Here is a 24,586-nt window from a genome sequence, read left to right on the forward strand (position 1 = left end):
AGAATCTACTGAGACCCCGATAAAGCCAAATTTAAGAGAAATTTTTATTTACCAAGATGTTTGCCATTCAAACACACGTTTCCTTAGTGTTGGCAATAAAATTGCTTAGACATATTTTAATTAACTTTTATATAGATTTCTCTACGTGAAATCCTACAGCATTTTGGAAATAATCAGCAAGTTGCAATGTCAGCATTCGTCGTATGCCAAATAAGGCTCTAATTTTAGGATACTCTGAGACTACAAAGTAGATTTGTATCAAAGGCAAATATTATATGAGAATTTAATGTTAAGCGACTGATTGTTGGTTTTTAAGTATAATATTTCACCTAAGAGTAACCTGTGCTTATCTGTTTTTATCCTTTGAAATTGTTAAAATAAAACCTAATTGTTGAATACCTCATGCTCCCTTTTTCTTGACATATTGGAACTTGTTTGCATTGCAACCAGAAACATGTTTCACTTGGTGCTGGTTGGGGAACATTTAGGCTCAGATCTGAAGAAGATCATCACCAGCTGGTTATTTTATACTCCTATTAGGTTGTAAAATAGCACTCAGGTATATAATAGTAATCACAAAGCTGTGATGCTGGGAAAAAATAATCACGTTAAATTGACCTTCATGAATAACAAGTGACGTTCCATTTCGCTTCATTTCTGTTCATTTTAAAACCAGCATTGGCTTTTCTGGCACATAATTTTTCATTGTTTGCTGAACACAGCTCTATTAGAATGATTCACTATCTTTAATATTAGTGATTATGGTCCATTTCAATTACACAGTGTGTTATATAGTTTGTTGTATTGCTCTCCATATCTCTGCTATTTGACTCTGGTGGGAAGGATTAAATGTAGCAGTGGTGGTAAGAAGTTGGGGTTCCGTGGGTGGTAACAAACCCCTATAAACATTTACAAAGTCATATATAGAAAGTTTCATATATACATAAGCTTTTCAAAATTGCAAGACATCAGAGTGAGATACCTTTTCATGTCACTTGGCATTAATACCCGAATTTTCTCTCTCTCTCTCTCTCTCTCTCTCTCTCTGTGTGTGTGTGTCTCTCTATATATATCTGTATCTATACATAAATATAGATATACGCACATGCACATCTATCTATATATGTGATTTTACATCAACTTCGTAGAGCTATAAGGATAAAATTTACATGTGATGAAACTGTCTATTTTAACTGTACATTTTGAAGAGTCTGATAAAAGTTTACCCTGTAAGACCACCCTGCCAAGTCAATAAAATGCTTTTTAATTATAGCCAAAATATTCCTTCATTCTTTTTTCAGTCAACCTGTCCTATGATTAACCCCAGGTAGACCGTGCTATTATTTCTATCAAAATTAATTTTGACATTTTCATAACTCTATAAAAATGGAATAATAGAAAATGTACACTTTTATGCCTGGTCTATTTGGAAGACAAATTCATGTTGTTGTAAGTTTGGGTAATTTGTTTTATAGGTTAGTTGTATATCATTGCATGAATATACTATAATTTGATTATACATTCATGAGTGATAGATACTGCGTTATTTCCACTTTGTGGCTATTTTGAATAAAGTGGCTATAAATATTTTGCAATTTTTGTGTGGGGACATATGTTTATATTTGTTGTGGGTAAATACCTAGGTCTGCAATAGTTGAGTCATATGGTAAATATGAGAAATTAGTGAAATGTTATCCATGGTATCATTTTTAATATATTAACTTTATATAACATGTCTAAATGTTGCACATTATAATCAACACTTGATATTGACAGACTTTTAAACTTCAGTTATTCTAGGGATGTGATGGTACTTTCCTGTAATTTTAAAATTAATTTCCCAAATAATGAATGACAAAAAATTTTTCATCTTCTTATCAGTCATTATATTATTTTCTTTTGTAAAGTTTATGACTATATAATTTTCCCACATATGTAAGGTTGTTTATTCTTATTACTGAGTTGTAAAAATGTTTCTATTATCTTCTCCATAAAATTCCATTGTCAATTATATATAATTACAATATTTCCCCAAGTATCTAGGTTTTAAAAAAAATTTAGAAAAATTTACTATGAAACTTTTTTTAAATTTACTTTTAAAAAATACTGTTAATCTAAAAAAAAAACAGTATTTTAGGTGAAGTCCAATTTCATATTATTACTATTTACTATTAGCTCTTTACTACATTACTATGTGTTCTAAGAAATATTTGCCTATATCGAAATTACAAAGATTTTCTCTTTTATTTTACCTTGTTTTTATGTGTGTTTATACCCATGAAACATCAGCACAGCCAAAATAGTGAAATGCTCATTGTCCCCCAACATCTCTTCATACTTTATTGTATTCTCTTTCTTCTGCCCCTCTGGAGGCCTACCTACCTGTCCACAGACAACTAATGATCTGCATGCTATCACTATGGATTAATTTGCATTTTATTAAAATTCACAAAAATTGAATTAAGTAGTAAATATTTTTGTCTGATTTATTTTACTCAGTGTAACCTTGAGATTCACTTACGTTGTTGGTGTATCAATAGTGTATTTTTGATGAGTGTTTTACTCATTTATTGTTGGATTGTATCCCATTGTATAAATAAATCACATCTTGTTTATCCATTCACCTTTTGACGAACATTCAGGTTGCCTGTTACAAATCAAGCCATTGTAGACATGTGTATTCAAGTCTTTGATGGACAAATGCTTTGTGTTCTTTTGAGTAAACAATTAGGAGTAAAACACTTGGATCACATGGTTGGTGTATGTTTAACATTTTTAAAGAAACTGCCAAACCATTTTCTAAGGCAGTTGCACCATTTTATATAATGTCCAGCAGTATACAAGAATTTCACATTTTTACTACCACTGGTATGGCCAGTCTGTAAGGTGTAGTGCTATCACATTATGATTTTAATTTGTAATTTCTTAACAACTTATGACATCAAGATTTTTTTCTTGTGCTTACTTCCTATCTATATCTCTTCTTTGATGTGTCTTTTCAAATTATTCACCTAAAGTTCTGTGATCTTCAGGTTTTCCAATCTGGCTGGCTGGGAACAGGTGTTATGCCTGGTTCTGTGGCTGCAGGTAGTTTCCTTAAGTAAGGACTCTGAGAGCACTCTTCTAAATACTCCAGGGCGACTCTGCAAATTTTCAGAACTCCATTTCAATACAGTCATCTTCTCTGTGCTAATGGGCTAAGTGTTCTGTTCTACTTGAACTCTTCCAGCTCTTCTCAGTTCTGACTACTCTAGGCTCCAACTGTTTTCCATCTTTTTGTGTCATGTCCTGGAAATTCCCAAGCCAGTAAATTGGTTCAACTCTAGGGCTTATCTCATTTATTGTCCATATCTTGGCAATTACTCTCTTTTGTTGCATCATGACTAAAAAAAAAAAAAACACTGTTTCTAGTATTTTCGGTTCATTTGTTTGTTTTTGTTCTTTTAGTCAGGAGGGTGAATCCAGTACTTGTTACATTATCTTAAATCAAAAGACAAGTCGCAATATAATTATTTATTTTTCTTACCTTTTCCCAGGCTAGGAGCTCTAGTACAAAATTGAATTGAAGAAATAATAATGGAAAAGTTTGCATTATTCTAGTTTTAGGGAAAAAGTGTTTAAATTTTTCTCACTATTTTTTTTTTTTTAGTTTCAGGATTTTTGTAAATATTCTTTATTAATTTAAAATACTTTTTCTCTATGTTTAACTTGCTTAGGGTTTTTCCTCCCGAATGAACATTGATTTTTATCAAACCATCTTCGGCATCTTTCAGGAAAATTATGTGATTTTCTGTGTTCTATTAATATGGTAAATTATAGTAATCAATTTCCAAATGTTAATCCAAACCTTGGATTTCTAGGTAAACCATATTTTGCCATGCTGTAACATTGCTTTTATATATTGCTAAGTTTGGTTTGCTAATATTTTGTTGAGTATTTTTGCATCTTTGTTTTGGGTGACACTGACTTATAATTGCATTTTTTTTTTTTAGAATGTCCCGTGTGCTTTTGGTATCATCATCATGCTGGACTCATACGAGAGATGAAAAAGGTAATTTCTTCTGTCATTTGCTCAAAGAATATGTGTAAGAATAATATTTCTTCCTTAAATGTTTGAGAGAATTTATTCGCAGTCATGAGGTCATGTAACTTTCTAATGTAATCTTAAATTATGAAATTAAAATTTTTATAATTTTTTGTTGTGTCAACTTTTGTAACTTAGATACCCTAACTTAGGGTATCTCCCCTAAGTAGTGTGTCCATTTCATGTAAGTTGTCAAATTTTTTGGTATAATGCTATTCATAGTATTTCCTTATTTTACTTTTAAAATGTGTGGGAACTATTCTCATTTCTGTTGAATATTTGAAAATGTGTATGTTTTCTTTTTTGTTCTTGATCAATGTAATTAGCCTTTTTTTCTTGTTTTACTGAACTATTCAAAAAGCAGTTTACATTTTATTAATTTTTTTCTTTTTTTATATTTCTGTGCTTAATTAATATCTACTTTTATTTCTTTTAATTTCTTGTCTTCTATTTATTTTTGTATAAATTTGCTGGGTTTTTTTTCCCTCTAGTTTCTTATATTGGATGCTTAGATAATTTGAAATATTTCTTCTTTTCTATTACTGGAATTTAAAGCTACAACTTTTATTCTAAGCTCTGCACTATCTGCATCTCAAAAATTTTGTATGTTGTCTTTTTATTTCCATTCAGTTTAAAATATTTTTCAAATTACCCTGTGCTTTCTTTTTTGACCAATAGTTATCTATAACTGTGTGTTTGATTGCCATCCATCTCCGTAGGATTCTCTTGGTATATTTTTGTTATTGATTTCTAATTAACTCCATTGTTATCACAGAGCATCCTTTGAAAAATTTCAGCCATTTAAAATATATTGAAATGTTTAATGAGTCAGCAAATGGTTTCTTTACTTAAGTGTTGCACATGGATATAAAGAAGTAAATGTTTAATTAAGCCTTATCTGTTTAACTTTGTTTTTGTGGCATTTGCTTTTGGGTCCTTGGTCATGAAGTCTTTGCCTAAGCCAATATCTTAAAGAGTTTTTCCAGTGTTGTCTTCTAGAAATTTTATGGCTTCAGGTCTTGGATTTAAGTCTTTCATTCATCTTGAGTTGATTTCGGAATAAGGTGAGAGATGAAGATCCAGTTTCCTTCTTCTATATGAGGCTTGCTGATTATCCCAGCACTATTCGTTGAATAGGGTGTCCTTTCCCTGCTTTACGTTTTTGTTTGCTTTGTCAAAGATCAGTTGGCTGTATGTATTTGGCTTTGTTTCTGGGTTCTCTATTCTGTTCCATTGATCTATATTCCTATTTTTATATCAGTACCACACTGTTTTGGTGATGATAACCTTTTAGGATAGTTTGAATTTGGGTAATATGATGTCTCCAGATTTGTTCTTTTTTGCTTAGTCTTTATTTGGCTATGCAGTCTGTTTTTTTGGTTTCACATGAATTTTAGGATTGTTTTTTCTAGTTCTGTGGAGAATGATGGTGGTATTTGATGGGAATTGCATTGAATTAGTAGATTGCTTTTGGCAGTATAGTCATTTTCACGACACTGATTCTACCCATCCATGAGTATAGGATATGTTTCCATTTGTTTGTATTGTCTACGATTTCTTTTAGGAGTGTTTTGCAACTTCCCTTGTCTTTCACCTCCTTGGTTAGATATATTTCCAAGTATTTTTTTGGTAGCTACTGTAAAAGGGGTGGAATGATGGATTTGATTCTCAGCTTGGTCACTGTTGGTGTATAGTGATTTATGTACATTAACTTTGTATCCTGAAAGTTTGCTGAATTCATTTACCAGTTTTAGGAGCTTTTTAGGTGGGTCTTTAGGGTTTTCTAGGTATACAATCATATCACCAGCAAACAGCAAAAATTTGACTTCTTCCCTAGTGATTTGGATGCTCTTTATTTCTTTCTCTTGTCTAGTTGCTCTGGCTAGGACTTACAGTGCTATGTTGAATAAAAGTGGTGAATATATGGGACTTAATTACACAAAAAAGTTTCTGTACAGCAAAAGAAATAATCAGCAGAGTTAACACACAATCCACAGAGTGGAAGAAAATCTTCGCAACCTATACAGCTGACAAAGGACTAATGTTCAGAATCTACAAAGAAGACAAACAAATCAACAAGAAAAAAAAAATCCCATAAAAAAGTAGGCTAAGGACATGAATAGACAATTCTCAAGAACAGATAAAGAAATGACCAACGAACATAGGAACAAATGCTCAATATCACTAATGATCAGAGAAATGCAAATGAAAAGCACAGTGCGATGCCACATTACTTTTACAAGAATGACCATAATCAAAATAATAATAATAATAATAATTAATAATAAGAAAAGATGTCGGTGTGGATGCGGTGAAAAGAGAACACTTTTACACTGCTAATGGGAATGTAAGTTAGTACTATGGAAAACAGTGTGGCGATTCCTTAAGAACTAAAATAGAACACAATCCAGCAATTCCACTACGGGGTATCTACCCAGAGGAAAATAAGTCATTATACGAAAATGATACTTGCACATGCATGCTTATAGCAGCACAATTTGCAATTGCAAAAATATGAAACCAGCCCAAATGCCCATCAATCAACAATTGAATAAAGAAATTGTGATATATATGTATATATGTGTACATATATGTATATGTGTATATGTGTATATGTGTATATATGTGTGTATATATATACACATACACATATACCATGGAAAACTACTCAGCCATAAAAAGAAACAAAATAATGACCTTCACAGCGACCTGGATGAAATTGCAGACCATTATTTTAACTTAAGTAACTCAAGAATGGAAAACCAAACATTTATATGTCTTCACTTTTAAGGGAGAGCTAAGCTATGAGGACACAAAGGTATAAGAATGATATTGTGGACTCTTGAGGACTCGGGGGAAAGGGTGAGAGGGAGACGAGGGATAAAAGACTGCACATTGGGTACAGTGTACACTGCTTGGGTGACGGGTGCACCAAAATCTTAGAAATCACCACTAAAGAACTTATTCATGTAACCGAACACCACCTGCTCCCTAAAAGTCTATTGAAATAAATAATAAATTTAAAAACCTATTGAAATAAATAATAAATTTTAAAAATGTGCATTCTGTAATCATTAGGCAGCATTCATTATTAAGCAGATAAACATGTTTCTTGGTATTATTTAAATATTCTTTATTTTATATATATGTGTATATATATATTTTTTGAGACAGAGTCTCACTCTGTCACAAGGCTGGAGAACAGTGGTGCAATCTTGGCTCACTGCAAACTCCACCTTCCGGGTTCAAGCCATTCTCCTGCCTTAGCCTCCTGAGTAGCTGGGACTACAGGTGCGCACCACCACGCCCAGCTAATTTCTGTATTTTTAGTAGACACGGGGTTTCATCATGTTGGCCAGGATGGTCCTTATCTCTTGACCTTGTGATCTGCCCGCCTTGGCCTCCCAAAGTGCTGGGATTACAGGCATGAGCCACCGTATCCGGCCTGTGTTTTTAATGATTTTTAAACCTATTATTGAATCAATTACTAAAAGTGTCTTAAAATCTGAGAGTATAATTGTAGAATTGTTTATTTCTCCCTTTAGTTTTATCCATTGTTGTTTGAGGTTTATAGAAGATCCTTTGAGATATTCTTATATCATCTTTATAAACTGGCCTTTACAAGATTATAAGATACCCTTCTTTATCTATGATAATATTCTTTGATCTGCAATCCCTTTTGTCTGATATGAGTATATCCATCCCAGCTTTTTAACAGTTAATGTTTGCATGATACACGTTTTATATCATTTTATTTTTAAATTACCTGTGAATTTATAGTTTGTGTCTTCTGTAGAATGCATGTAGTTGAATATTTATCATGTCTGATATTGTCTGCCTTTTAATTTGTTTTAATTCATTAACTTTTAATGTAATTATTGATATTATTGGGTTTAAGTTTACCATCTTGCCATTTTTCTCATTTTTCTATTTGTTCTTTCTTTCCTTCATTTCCTTGCCTTCTATTATATTATTTTCTTTAATTTTAGCTTACTTTATTGTTTATTTAATATAAATAAATAAATAAATATGTAATTTGACATAAACTCTTTGTTTAATTATTTTCACTGGTTGCTATAGGGTTTATAATTGTGTGTGTGTATTTACTTGATCACAATCTACTTTAAAAAATATTAAACCAATTAATATATTAGAATCTTAAATTAGTATACTTCCATTTTTCCCTTTGTGTCCTTTGTGCTATTATCTTTATACATGAACTTGTGATAAATCCCACAGTACCTTATTATTAGTCTATGCTTTATGCAACTAATTATCTTTTTAAAGATGTCAAGAAAAAAGAAAATCATTTTATATCTAACAAGATGTATATTATTTTGATGCCCTTCCGATGTTAAAAGATTTTCCCATCTTGCATCCTTGTTGCTTACCTCAAGAATAATTTTCTTTTACTTTATTTTATATTGCGGTTCTGTCGAGGGGAAAAAAAGAACTCCCAGCTTTTGTTTGTCTGAAAACATCTCCATTTAACCTTTAGTTTTGGAAAGTGATATTTTGAGCAATCTTCTTAAAGGCAATATTTGTGAGGTATATTTAGAAAGGTATTCTTTTCCCTTCAACATTGTAAAAACATTGATTCATTACCTATGCCCTTGCATTGTTTCTAATTATACTTCTGTTGTTACTTTTACATTTTCCTCTTTATATAACATGCCCTTATTCTCTGTGATAGTTTAAGATTTTCTTTTTATTATTAGTTTAGAAAATTGATTATTATATACCTTTGTAGTGTGTGTGTGTGTGTGTGTGTGTGTGTGTGTGTGTGTGTTTTGCTTGCGGTATATTATGCCTCTTTGTTCTAGATATTATGTTTTAATCAAAGGTGCACTATTTAATGTTTTGCTTTTTCAAATATTTCATGAAAACATCCTCCTTCTAGGATTTAAGTATAAAACTGCTTGATATTCACTACACAAATATCTATCTCATAATAATGATAAAGTAGTAAATAATAATATTCATGATATAGATATAAATATTGGTCTCTTACGTCTTATTTTCTTATTTTCAAACTTTTTTTCTCTCTGAGCTTATGTTTGGATTGACATATAGTCTGTTTTATTGACCTTTTCTTCTTTGAACTGAAATATTCCATTAAACCTATCCTTTTACACTTTCATTTTAGATCTTATATTTTTCCATTGTAGTATCCCCACCTAGTTTTTTTGAAAGTTTTAATTTTTTCAGCAATATTCCTCATCTCTTCAATCATTAAATACATTTTTCCCTCAAATCCTTAAGCATCTCTATATTTACTGTATAATAGCTATGTCAAAGTTCTTGACTCTAATTTCAACATCTCTAACATCTCCGGTTTTGTTCTTACTGAGTGTGTGTTTCCTCATTTGGCCATTGTTTTCTACTTCTTCACATGTCTACTTTTTTTTTTTTTTTTTTTTGACAAGAAGAACATAAAATCCATTGTCTTTGAGATTCTGGATTTTGTGGTTTTCTTTTAGAGACTGCAGAATTTTCTTCTGGCAGGCAATTAATTTTCTCATGTCCAAGATTTATCCTCTGAAAATAGATTATAGCCATTTTTTAGGTGGGTCTAGAAGCCTTCGTATTCCAGGATTAAATTATTCTTCTTCCTCAGTTGTGGCCCTTTTGGTGTCTTAATTAAAAACCTAAAATATTCAATGAGATTCATCCACTCCGGTTGATCAGAATGCCTGTTTTCTAACATTGTGTGACCTCTGAACCTCTGGTCATCTCACAGCTTCCCAGTATTTGTTTTCTGATAGGTCTTGTAGAGTCTGACCCTCTGCATTCATGGTTTTGAATTTATGGTCCCCAGTACACATTCTGGGACGTCATCTCTATGTAGCTTCCTTTTCGGTGCTGCCCCTTTCTACAAATTCCATCTACCTCAGCAGCCTTACACCCTGTTCATTCCATCTCACATCATTAGGTCTGTAACAATCTGCTTGTGCTTTACCTACTGTACCAAAATCTAGAAATTTCCTCCATACCAAAGTTGGGATTATCATCAGGACCCTTTTCTCATAAATCATAAGCTTGTTCATCACATTAAGCAACATATGAAAACTCTCATTGCATTTATTTTCTTTAGCTTAGTAGCTGTTTTGGGCAAGAGGACTAGCTTAGTATCACTTACTCCATCAAGACTTAAAGCAGCCACATGAGTTTTGAAATGTGCCAGAATACTTCCCAGTTGGAACCTTATACTACCAAAATATAATGTCCTCCCTTCTTCCATGTTCATTGATTCAAGATGTACTCTTTTGAATATGACAATGATTGAAAATCAGCTTTAATTTCTTATAGCAATCATTGATTTAATGTAAATTAAAGTACATGAAAAGATGATTTCACCAGTGAGATGCAATGCTGAAGACACACAATGAGGAAGAGTAACAGAGTATGTATTTTTTGATCTTAAAATCTCATAAATAAACTTCAATTAGATGTAAATAGCTCTAGATTTGTTGCTTTACAGAAAATTAAATTTAGAAAATAATTTAAGTACAACTGAGGCCACTTATTTTATCTTACAGATGGGGAAACTGTGTGCTAGAAATCTAAGGTTCATAAAGTTGGTAAGTAATAGATTTTGGTCTTTTAAAATTTCTTTTGCTTTCTACTTTAATAATCTTTCTATTATTATTTGGTTCAACAAGACACATTAACTTATATAAAGTTGCAACTCCCTTTTATGTTTTCTATAAATAGGCTACAGCAATCTAAAATCATGGGATTTTAGATTATTATTTTTCTTTAAACTAAGTGACCACTAAGTGATTGATGAAACACATATTTAACTGATTTGAGCATGTATGTTTCTAAGAAGGCCAGAAGCTTGCACAAACCTTATCCTGAACTTTCAGTGTGTGAACCTTGACATTCAGTCTTATTGGAACAAATTGTCTCTTGAGCATTCTACTTAATTCAATTTCCATCTGCTTTTAAAATATAATAACATTTCTTGAGATAATTAGTTATTATTCTATCAGAAGTGTAGAAGTAACAGCCAGACTTAGGATGAAAAATAAAATCATATGAAATTCAATGACCTAATTGACAACTGTTCTCTCTCTCTTTCTCAAACATACACATACACACACACACACACACATACACACCCCCCACGTGCACCATGAACTTTTTCATTATTTCCTAACAAAAGCAATGGAGATTTTTTTTTCTTTTTTAAAAAAATCTAGTTTGTGTTAGAATTGCTAGACTCAATATTATATAAATGAATGCTAGAGGAAAATTATAACATTGTTTCCAATTTTTAATACTGGTACTGCCAATATGAGACCCATTGACCAGAAGGAAGTACTTTGTTCTATACAAATACTATATTCCATTCTTACTATGCACAGTAAGTTATAGAGAAACTTCTTTGTTACTTCATTTCACTCTCCCAAAAATCCTGTTGGCAGTTGCATCTATCTACTTCCTACAGCCCAGTGATATTAAGAAAATTGGCCAAAGTTATATGACTGGAGAACGGTTGAAACTAAGATGAAAACTAAGTATTTGGATGTCAATGCTATTAACTTTTAAAATATATTATAATTTGCTCTTTCAGTTTAAAAAACACAGTGAAACTATATCAGAATTAACAAATGGAGTATTTTATAGGTAATTCAATTATGTCCTGATCTTGATAAGTTTTGCAACCTCAAATGGGCTGGCAAAAAATTCGGAATATAATTAGCTCGGTTTTGAGCAAATCATTCTAACTTCACTAATAATATTTAGGGTATTCCTGTGGTGGTAACGCATGATGTTATGGTTATAGGACAAATAAATAGTTGCATCCTAGTTTTATTTATTCTCTGTTTGTTCAAAGGATTCCCCAAATGATAAACACATAAAAGATAATGGCAAATGAAATACAAAGTACTTTTAATTACTTGTCAAGCTCCTACCTAAAATGCCGATGAAAATGATTACAACAATCTGTGAAATGGCAGATACTTTAACTTAAATGCTAAAATTTGAAATGCACCAGACTCGAGGGATTCTCTCTTCTCTTAAGTTAAAACCCAAACATGCACTTCTGGAAATTTATCAAAGACAAAAAGTACATGTTATGAACTGAATGCTTGTGTCGACCTCAAAGTTCACATGTTGAAAATTCTACCCTTCAAGGTGATGGTTTCAGGAGGTACAACCTTTGAGAGGTGATTAGGTCACTAAAGTAGAGCCTTCAGGAATGGAATTCATTTTCTCATAAAATAGACCGTGAAAGTGTATTCATTGTTCTACCATGTGAGGACATGGCAAGAAGGCACTAGAAAGTGGACCCTCACCAGACACTGAATCTGCTGAAAACTTGATCATGGACTTTGCAGCCCTCAAAACTGTGGGCAATAAGTTTCCATTGTTTATAAGTTACCCAGTTTATGGTATTTTGTTATAGTAGCCTGAATAGACTAAGACAGTGCATGAATACGTACCAGCCAGCTTAAGAAAAATAATATAGGACTTTCATGGAGACTTTGTGGCATTTTACACATCTTGATGGACACATGAGGGAAGAAAGACTAGCCTCTTTTAAATGACATTTAAATAATCAGTGACCCTTCTCTTTACTAAATATGACTGGATCCCTTTTTTAGAATGTGACACATCATATCAACAATTCTTGATAAACTAGAGATTTAGTGAATTATTGAAAAACAAATATATTTTTCTTTCTATAGGCTTTCAAGGTTGGATATGAAAAGCAAAAATTAATGAAAATATGACATTCCCAAATGGGATTTACAGAATTCACAATCAGTAACCTTTATTAAATAATCAGACACAAACCAAGTAGTTATTTAATTTTGGATATGGTGCAATTGTTAATCCAAATGTGATCAGATCATCATATCTCAAATATATGTTCCATGAAATGTAATCAAGAACTCTGAAATTTTACTTAATTCTATTTCTAGAAATATCCAATTAATTAATGTTTTAGAGACACCATCTCACTCTCTTACCCAGGCTGTAGTGCCGTGGTGCCAGTGTAGCTCCCTGCAGCCTTGAACTCTGGGGCTCAAGCAATCCTCCCACCTCAGACCCCTCAGTAGCTGGGATTACAGGTGTCTTTATTGCCAACATGATAGTATTAAGCAGTGGGGCCATTGGAGGGTGACTAAGTTATGAGGGCACAGCCTTCATGAATGGGATTAGTCAACTTAAAAAAGAGGTGCAAGAGAGTTGTTTGCCTGTTCTGCCATGTGAGAACACAGTAAGAGGCATCATGTATGAAGCATAGTGCGAGCCTTCACCAGACAGCTAATCTACTCAATTTGACAGTGAACTTCCCAGCCTCCAAAACTGTGAGAGATAAACTTCTATAATTTATAAATTATCCAGTCTAAAGCATTTTGTTATATCAGCCTGGATGAACTAAGATTATATTTATATGTATATACAATGTATACATGTGCATATATAAACATAAGTACATACAATGTATACATGTGTATATATAAATGCACATGCACATACATATGGAAATAATATTCTTTATATATGTCTAGGAAAATCTCTTGGAGAACTGAAAAATAAACACACACACACATACATACCATGCTTATGGACAGTAGAATGTTTTAAGAAAGAGCTATGATGTCTAGTTTGGAAGCAAATGAGAAGATCTTATTCTTATTTAAGAGATATAAAAATAACTAAATAGATAAAAATGACTGAATTAGGAAAAAGAGAGAATGCTATGGGCTGATTGTTAAGAGACATGCTTGAATGTTTGGAATCTCCACAAACTTTTGTTTATTTAATGTAAGCAGTTAGCTTTCTGATTCTCATATTCCACATATCCACAAATAAGACTCAAAACTTTATTCTGTATTATCAAAACACAAAATAAATGTAGATGGAATTTAAAAGCCAAAGATGCTACAAAGATTTTGACTACATGATGACATCAAAAAGACAATGAAGTCTATGTTGAATAAGACAAAGGACAAAATGTGATGTAACAGATACCGTCAATACTCTACCAAGCTCTCCTTAGATCCTTTATGCAGGTCCTGTGTGCCCTGCTCTGTCTTATGAGTCATTCATTTCTAACAGTGAGCACCTGTGACTAACTTTGAGGATGACTGTTGCATTATCACAGCACTTGCTTGGAAGGTGCAGATACTCAAAAGTATTAGACAGTCTTTATCTGCCTTTGATTGTCCTTAGCCAATGACTCTCTGTTGTAGGAGTTTCAATGCCTAGCTCCTTGGCCACAAGTACACAAATTCTGATAATAAGTTACTAAAGAGCTTTCCCCAGGGACTTCCCTCAAGCATTCTTCCTTGAAATCACTCAATTGCTTTGCATCCTCTTCTGTTCTGTCCTAATTTCCTATTACCCTACTAGATTGTTCTGGAAAGTCACTCATGAGGACACGGTTATCTCAGAGTCTTCTGGGAAACTCAAAATAAGACAGATGATGATTCCTCCTATTATATATCACTTTATGGTTTTCTTTATTATATTACTTTATCTTCAATTCATCTTGTGAGGTGTTTATTTCAAAAATGGAAACGGTGAACCTCTTAAGGTTAAGTAATTAACCGGATATCATACAACAATTCAAGTGCAAAGTCAAAACTTAAACTTGAACCTTTCTCAGAATGTTAGAATATATATATTTTTTCAGTGACATCTATCCAAGTGTATGTTATTACTGAACACTTTCATTTGCAAGATAGTTCCCCTTGTTTGATGGGAAAAATCTTGGCTTAATATCAAACACCATGGAGATATAAGATAAAAACAACAATTTTAGGGAAAGATAAGTTTATTTTACTTGCCTATAATATCTGAAGATGTAAGATCCTGTGAAATAAAGTTTTTAACAAAATGTCTTGTTACTAATAGTAAGCGTGACTTTGAATGACCCTAAAATGAAAGAAAAATATGGATAAACTACATTTCTCCAAGAGACAATAAAAACATCCTGTTTAACTACCTATCACTCTATCCAATCTGATGGACACTTAAAATATCACCTCTAGTGATTGCATTTGAAAGCAAATTACTTGAACATTTTAATCTTTTATAAGTTTATAAGCAATAAACTGAAAAGCTAAAGTCATTGGTTAAATAAACGGACTACTTGGTTACAAAAACAAATGTGAACATAGACTTTTTTTCTTAATTTCTGAATATTGATTTAAACTGACTGCCTACCGTTAAAAAAACTCACCAGTTGTGCTTACCTAGCTGTTTTCCTGAAGTATAAGTGAGAGGCAGAGATCTTAGTTTTTGATCATTTTCTGTTTTGCTAAGAACTCTTGAATTCTACAGAATATCTATAGTAAAAGGAATATGGTCCCTGTGTCAGTTGTTTAAACTCTACAGTAATCAGAAATACATAACCTTTTAAAAAAATGTGCCGGGCATGGTGGCTCATGCCTGTAATCCCAGCACTTTGGGAGGCGGAGGCAGGAGGATCACCTGAGGTCGGGAATTCGAGGCCAGTTTGGCCAACATAGTGAAACCCTGTCTGTACTAAAAATACAAAAAAATTAGCTGGGCGTGGTGGCGGGTGCCTGTAATCCCAGTACTTGGGAGGCTGAGGCAGGAGAATCGCTTGAACTCGGGATGTGGAGGTTTCAGTGAGCTGAGGTCACACCATTGCAAGCCAGCCTGGGCAACAAGAGCAAAACTCTCTCTAAAAAAGAAAAGAAAAAACAAAACAAATGCATTGACAACTCTACCTTTAGTCAAGATAGAGTAACTGGTACTGGACTGAGTCTCTTAAAGCAAAACTAGAGAACTGGACAAAATGTATGAAATGTCTTCAGACATTGGACAGAATTCTGATCTCTGAGAAAAAGAGAAACTCAAGGGAGTTAAATGATTGCTCCAGTTTTCTACCGAAAGTCATTTCCCAGCTGTAGCATAAAAGAGGCACAGTTTAGTAGTCTTATTGAGATGAACACACAGGAATGAATTTGGAGAAGCTAAAGTGGCTGACATATGTAGGGCAAATTATCAAAGAGAAGAGTACTCAAGAATTTGCATAGAGTCTCCCTCAGTCTATTGCTAAATATCAGTCTCTAAATGTGCAGGATTAGAATGTAGGAGATTAGGCAAGGAACAATCATTGGTGATAGAACAACTACTTATGAGTCAAACAACTCCCGGAGTTCACAAACATTTGGGAAGCACCCAAGTTCTGGTTACACAAAAAGGAGGAAGCATTATGAGTACCTGGAGCATTCTTTAAGAACCCAGAAAGCCCAAAACTTTAGAGTAGAAATAAACTACCCTGAATTAAAGTTGTTTGGTGGGAAAATATTGGCTTTATATCAAACACCACAGATATATAAGATGAAAACAGTTTTAGAGAAATATAAGTTTATTTTACTTGTCTACGATACTTGGAGACAGAAGACCCTGTGAAACATGTAGACATGCTAGCAAAACTTAAAACCAGTAAATTGCCTACTTTCTTAAAAAATCCACATTGGTTAAAGAAAAACAACAAAATCCAGCATAAATCAGTCAGTAGCAACAAAGCAAGAAATATTAGAGATGGTAAGATTAGTAAATGAGGTCTCAAAGCACACATTATAGATGTAAATATCTGCAAGGACTTAAAGGAAACATAAATACAATGAAAAGTAAAAAGAAAAAAATTTAAAGACCAAGGGGGAAATATCTAAAGTTGATAAAGATATGTAAAATGAAAAAATCACAAGGTAAGCTTAAAAAAAATTTGGATATTATATTAAAAAATTGAAGATATTTCAGTTGAAACCAAACAAAATAAAATGTAAAGAGAAAAATGACTGAAATAAATTAACAGACCCTCAGTAAACTCTGGGGCAACATCGAGAAATGTAACAAAAGTGTAATTGGAGTACCAGAAGGAAATGGAAGAAAATGGAAAAGAAGCATTAAAAATAGCTTAAAATTTCTAAATGTTGTAAAAATATATGAAACCATGTATCCATGTAGACCAACAGAGCTGAAGGAGGAGAAACACAAATAAAACCATAACAATGGACATAATGATTAAGTTGCTGAGTGCTAATTATATATATAAAAAACTTAAATAGTCAAGACAGAAAGCTGAAGCTTTATGGGCTTATACTATCAGAGGACAGAGTTTGAGATAACCTGGCTTCTCTAGAAGCATGGGAATTACAGAGAAGGGGAGCACCTCTGAACAGGTGTTTAAAAAATCAGACTTTTGGCCAATAGTCAAATAATTCAGGTCCACGTGAGGATCTTAGAGATTAGGGGAAAATAAGGAGCAGTTGGAAGCTACATGAACAGAACAGATACATCATCAAGTGCAATAATGGCGGAGACAAAATTTGCAGTTTAAGTTTTGTGATATTAATTCTATTAAAACAAAAGCAACAAGAATCCTCAGAAGAGACTAAAAGAATTCAGACGCACTATGATTTATTTTATATAATGTCCAGTTTAGTTTTCAACCCAAAGTATTAGACACAAAAAGATTCTGGACAGTGTGACACATTTCCATGAAAATAAGAATTCAGTCAATTGAGATCAGAGATTAGATTGATGCAACAAATAACTACAAAAATTACTAAAAATAGGTAAAGAAAAATATGGTTTTGTATCAGTGTGTAAACATATAAGTATTCTAAGAATTAAAGCTAACTTAATAAAAATTTTACAGCTAAAATGTGGCCAAAATTATTTACTGAATGAGTTTGTGAACACATTGTGTCTATCAGAAGAAAAGGACTTGTGAACTTGAGTAAAAATTAGTAACATTTTCATTATTGGAATAATAGGGAAGAAATATATATTTTCAAACTTAAAATATTTAAGTTCAAGAGTACAAGTGCAGGTTTGTTACATAGGGAAACTTGTGTCATGAGGGTTTGTTGCACAGAATATTTCATCACTCAGGTATGAAGCTTAGTACCCATTAGTTACTTTTCCTGATCCTCTCCCTACACTCACCTTTCAGCCTCCGAAAGGCCCCAGTGTCTGTTGCTGTCCTCTATATATCCATATGTTCTCATCGTTTAGCTCCCACTTAGGAGTGAGAACATGTGGTAGTTAGTGTTCTGTTTCTGTGTTAGTTTGCTAAGGATAATGGCCTCCAGCTCCATCTATATCCCTGTAAAGGACATAATCTCATTTTTTATTATGGCTGCATAGTATTCCATGGTGTATATGTACTACATTTTCTTTTATCCAGTCTATCATTGATGGGCAAAGATTTCATGTCTTTGCTATTGTGAATAGTGCTGCACTAAACATACGTTTGCGTGTGTCTTTATAATAGAGAGATTTATATTCCTTTGGGCATATGCCCAGTAATAGGATTGTGGGGTCAAGTGGAGAAAATATTAAAGAAAAATCTTAGTAGAAATAATAGATAAATATATTCCAGTTGTGTTTGAAAAACATTAACATACAAGTTCAAGAAGCTCGACAAACATCAAATAGGATAAACTCTAAGAAAACACCTTTGCATCAAGTCACAGCCAAAACACTAAAGTCTGAAGATAAAGAGAAAACCTGGAATAATCTGAAAAAATATATATTCCTTATAAGGAACAACACTATGATTAATAGCCAATATTAATAATTATAAAGATCAGAGAACATTGGAATAACACATTTAAAGCAATGAAATAAGGAGTCAAAAATTTACATACATAAAAACTATCCTTGCCGGGCGCGGTGGCTCACGCCTGTAATCCCAGCACTTTGGGAGGCCGAGACGGGCGGATCACGAGGTCAGGAGATCGAGACCACGGTGAAACCCCGTCTCTACTAAAAATACAAAAAATTAGCCGGGCGCGGTTGTGGGCGCCTGTAGTCCCAGCTACTCGGGAGGCTGAGGCAGGAGAATGGCGTGAACCCGGGAGGCGGAGCTTGCAGTGAGCTGAGATCGCACCACTGCACTCCAGCCTGGGCGACAGAGCGAGACTCCGTCTCAAAAACAAACAAACAAACAAAAAAAACAAAAAAACTATCCTTTAAAAAGCAAGGTAAAATAAAGTATTTTCAAATAAACAAAACTGACATGACCAGCTGTCGGCAGATATTCCCTACCGTAAATTAAAGAAAAACCTTATGTCTGAAGGGAAATGTTAACAGATAGCAACTCAGATGTACAGGAGGAAATGAAAAGCAGTAGAAATAGTAAATATGAAAATAAATATAAACACATACAAATATACACATACATAGAGTTCTTCTATAAATTTATGGAAGAAAAATGCCTTACTATTTAAACAAACTATAACTTTTTTGTTTTTATGAAGTTTTAAAATTTAATATATGTGATGATAGTTATAAGCATTGGGGTTAGGCATGGATGCATATTGTTTACAGTCTTCTTTATTTTATCCAAAATAATTCATTATTAACTCTAAATATATTGAATTATTTTGGATAAAATATTGGGATAACTTAAAGAGGCATATCATCACTCTTAGAACAACCACTGAAACGTTATATAATGAGATGCAGCTCAATGAACAATTGGAAAATGTTAGAAATACCATTTACAATAGCATTAAAAACCATAAAAATTGAAATAAATGTAATTAAAAATGCGTTACACAACAATTAAAAAAAAATGATGACAGAAATCAAGTAAGACCACATAAATGAAGAGATATACTACGTATACTACTGGAAGGTTCAATATTTTAAATACAGCAGTTCTCTTGGAATTGTCTATAGATTTAGGACAATTTTAATAAAAATATCAGTGTATGTTTTTGTTGACATTAATAACTTAATTTAAAAATATATGGAAATTCAAATCACTTAGGCTATCCAAGACAATTTTGGAAAAGAACTATCTTGGGAGACTCAAACTGTTTTTGTGTCTTACTGTAAAACTCCATTAATCAATGCAGCTTGATATTGGAAAGCAATACATTCCAGAAATATATCTAAATTTATATTTGTAGACCAAGAGCTTTGACTAAGTTACCAAACAATTCAATGGGAAAAATATTTTTAACAAATTGCACGAGAGTAACTGGACATGCATATGGGTAAAATAAATTTTGATAGCTACCTCACATAATATGCAAACAATACTTCATGGCATCATGGACCTACATGTAAAATATAAAACTATATAGGAAGTAGCAGAAAAACAAATAGGAGATCATCTTTTAAAATTTTATGTGAAAGCCATCTTCTAAAATGGCTCCCAATAATTCCCATCTTCTGGTATTCATAACCTTAGGTTGCCTGTTCTTGAGAGTGGATTGAATCAAGTGACTGACTTTGAATAAATAGAATACTACCACGTCCAAGATTAGATTACAAAGGAGTGTAACATTCTATTTCGCTTGTCTTGCTTGTGACATCTGCTGAAACAAGCAGCTATGTTTTGAGGTGTTACATAGAGAGGCCACAGACTGAGGCCCTCAGTCCACCAGACCATGAGGAGCTGAGTCCTGCTAATATCCACATGACTGAGCTTGGATGTGAATCCTTCCTTAGCTGACCCTTGAAATGATGGCAGCCCCATCAGACCCCTGGAAAGCAGCCTTGTTAAACAACAGCAGCAACAACAAGAATTGAGCTGTGCTAAGGGTCTTTGACCCTAAGAAAATTTGTATAATAAATACTTCCTGTTAGTTATAATAAATTCATTTTAATAAATGTAAACTGTGGGATAAGAAATATGGCTTTTTAAAGATGATAAGCTTTGGTGCAGTCACATAGTGATGGATAACTAATACACTTGGAATGAACAATTTTAGGCAGAACACAGAACACACAAACTATAAAAGAAAACAAAAGTATAGACTTCATTGAAATTTAAAAATTCCATTTCTCAAGCAACTACTAAGAAAATGAATAGACAGACCACAAACTGCCAGGAATTGAAACTACAATGAGATGCCACTGCCATTCACTGTTATTATTTTAAAACTTAAAGACAACACCAAATACAAAAGGTGGAATAACTTGACTCTCATGTATGCTTTTGGGAATAAAATCATACGTTACAAATACATTAGAAAATGATTTAGGCTGGGTGTGGTGGCTCACATCTGTTATCCCAGCATTTTGGGAGGCCCAGGCCAAGGCAGGCAGAACACTTGAGGTCTGGAGTTCGAGACCAGCCTGGCCAACATGGTAAAACCCTGTCTCTACTAAAAATACAAAAATTAGCTGGGCGTGATGGCACACCTGTAATTCCAGCTACTTGGGAGGCTGAGGCACAAGAATTGCTTGAACTCAGGAGGTGCAGGTTACAGTAAGCCGAGATCGTGCCACTGCACTTCAGCCTGGGGGATGGAGTAAGACTCTGTCTCAAAACAAAACAAAGAAACAGAAAAAAAACCAGACATGTAACCTATATGCACCAATTTTACTATAGTCAGCAATGTTTCCCCCCAAATTTATGTTCATCTGGAACCTCAGACTGCTACCTAATTTAAAAATAGAATATTTACAGATGTTTTTAGTTAAAGATTTTTAAATGAAAGGACTCTGGGTTTAGAATTGGCTCTAAATTCATTGATTGGTGTCTTTATGAGAGAAAGGAAAGGTAAGATTTGGAAATAAAGACATCGAAAAGAAGGCCACTTGAAGATGGAAGCCAGCATTGGAGTGGTACAGCACAATCCAAGAAATGTCAAGGATTGATGGGAGCTCCCAGAAGCTGTGAAAAGGCAAGGAAGGGTTCTTCCCCAGAAACTTCAAAGGAAAGTTGCTCTGCCAACAAGTGATCTCAGACTTCTGGCCACTGAGAAAGAATAAATTTCCATTGTTTTAAGCTATGAAGTGTGTGGTAATTTGTTATAGCAACCCTAGAAAACTAATACATACTTCTGGGCATTTACCCAAGAGAAAGAAAAACATATATCCACAAACAGACTTGAACACAAATGTTCATAATGGTTTTATTCATAACTGTGAAGCATCTATATGTTCCTTGACAACAGAATGGATACATAAATTGTGATATATTTATATGATGGAATACAAATCAGTATATTAAAAAACCCACAAACAAACAAACAGAAAATCCTCATGCAACAACATGAGGAAACCTCTAAACATATGTTGAGTGAAAATAAAACCAGTCACATAAGAATATCTTTTGTATGCTTTTATTTATATGAAGCACTAGAATAGGCAATCAGAGCTCTGGTTGCCTCAGCAATAGTGGGAGGCATAATTAATGGGAAATGACATAAAGGAAATTTATGGAGAGATGGGAATGTTCTACACTTTGATAAGAGTGTGGATTATGCTAGTAAAACATTTATGATTTGTGCATTTCTCTATGGAAAAATTATATCTAAATTACATTGAAAATACTTCAGTTAAAAAGCAAAAAAATATTTTGTAGCACAAAAATAGATAATACAAGACAGTGTATGCTGGAACTTAAGACTGGGAGCCAGAATGCAAACATTATTTTAGGCAATATATGATGCGCTTTTTTTTTTTCTTTCCAACTGAATTAGTCTCCTTTTATTCTCTTGGTAATCTCTTCCAGTTAACTAATTCCATTGTCAGTGATGAAATGTGTAAAGCTCCACTTCAGATGTTGGCACTGCTATGAACATGGTCTTTCCCTTTATTGCAACTCACAATCAAAACCTTTGATTCTTCTGTATATTCCAGTCCCAGAAGTAGTTTCCACTGTAGAAGTTAATTGATGAGTCTTATTCTTTCTAGTAGTAGCTTACAACCAGGCACTAGCTTCTCCAGGAACACTACAGGATGAATTTAGTTTAAATATGTATTAAACTAAAAGGCATTCTCTCAACTGGGTTAAAATGCATTTTACTTTTAGACAACCTACATGACTTGTTTTTCTTTCTTCTTTTTTGAGACGGAGTCTCACTCTGTTGCCAGGCTGGAGTTCTATCTCGGCTCACTGAAACCTTCGCCTCCTGGGTTCAAGCAATTCTCCTGCCTCAGCTTTCCGAGTAGCTGGGACTACAGATTCGCGCTAATTTTTGTATTTTAAGTAGAGATGCGGTTTCACCATGTTGGCCAGGATGGTCTCCATCTCTTGACCTTGTGATCCACCCGCCTCGATCTCCCAAAGTGTTGGAATTACAGGTGTGAGTCACTGCTCCCAGCCAACATGTTTTTCTTAAAAACAATGCCTCCACTCTGAATGAATTATGGTCAAAATAAATGAAGAGCTCAAGATGGCATCAGTCCCATTTGTCTTAAGTCCTGGTGTTGTGTGGATGACAATTAGAAGCCAGTTATGATGACAGGTGATAGATCCAAACTAATTGCCAAATTTGTTAATATTTTTCCATTTCCAAACCATCCCTAAAGAAAATCATATGTGGGGTCACACCATCCTCACGGTAGTCCAGTAGAGCAACCATGCCATCTGAATTCATGTTTTCACCAATACAGAACTGGTAGTTTTTGAAATTAACAGGGATGTGCTTGATTTGTTCTGCAGCCCCTGTCATAAAAAGTTTTACTCTTTCTGGTCTCTGTTCTTCAAGTTTGCCTTTGATTGATTTCATGTAATCTTTGATGTACTTCTTGTAGGCTTCTTTTATGAAGCTTGTTTCCTGCAGGTGATGGTTCATGACAATATCGACAGCAGTGATTACTGTGCTTTTGGTACCTTCGCCCTCGGGGCCCTCAGCGAAGACATTCCCACCAATGAGCGAGTCATCAATGATACCTTCTATCTTACTGACCATTTTCCCCACCACCTCCCAGCACTGCCCGTCCGCAATCTCACGGATCTTGTAGATGTAGGAGAATATCTCGTCGTGGCTGATGAGGTCGCGGTAGATAATCATGATGGTAACTGAAGGGATACTACGGCTGCACTAGCTTAGCAGGAGCCGGAAGCTCCAAGGGAGCATGGTGCAGCCAGAGCAGCATTCAGTGGAACCGGCGAGCGGGCGGAAAAGCATGATGTGCTTTTGGAGCAGCGGGTTTGCATCCAGAACTTGACTTGAATCCTACTCTAATGTTTCATATCTGTGTGAACTTATGCATGGTACATAAATGCTGAACCTCATTTTTTGTTATTTGTAAATGGAGGTATTTATACCTACATTGCACATACACAGTAGGACGTACTGAAATAAAATAGTGCATATAAAGTGCTCAGTGATTTGTAGACGTGATACAGTAAATCTTCACTTCAATGGTTCTCAGATTTCCCATGACTAATGGAGTACTGCTAGTGATTATCAAAGTTGATTTTCACCAATACCTGTCTAATGAAGATGTTGAGGGAATAGGGCTTGGATAGAAAATAAGAAAACAAATGGACAATGCAGGTATGGAAAGGAAAGCAGAAATAATATTTTTTAACACAAATAGTACCCAACTCAATTTTCTTTGGGAGTATATCTGGAATATAGAGACAAAGGATTATAAGTAATTATTCTCTCAAGCAATATTTATTGAACACATCCTATGTTTCATAAACTACTCTGGGTACTGGGGACTACAACAGTAAGTCCATTGGAAAAAGTTCCAGCCAACATAGAGCTTATATGCTAGTGGTGGTAGAGAGAGGCTATA

At 33.7% G+C, this 24,586-nt stretch overlaps 1 protein-coding gene across 1 annotated transcript; it reads right to left on the bottom strand.

Annotated features, from left to right (window-relative positions):
* Positions 1–23,302: 23,302 nt before the first annotated feature.
* On the bottom strand, positions 23,303–23,850 carry LOC105487181 (translationally-controlled tumor protein-like). Its single transcript, XM_071078881.1, has one exon. The coding sequence runs from the start codon at positions 23,848–23,850 to the stop codon at positions 23,332–23,334; it is 519 nt and encodes a 172-aa protein (XP_070934982.1). The 3' UTR covers positions 23,303–23,331.
* Positions 23,851–24,586: the final 736 nt, after the last annotated feature.

Source organism: Macaca nemestrina, chromosome 14, assembly GCF_043159975.1.
Source record: "Macaca nemestrina isolate mMacNem1 chromosome 14, mMacNem.hap1, whole genome shotgun sequence".
Classification (NCBI taxonomy): Eukaryota; Metazoa; Chordata; class Mammalia; order Primates; family Cercopithecidae; genus Macaca; species Macaca nemestrina.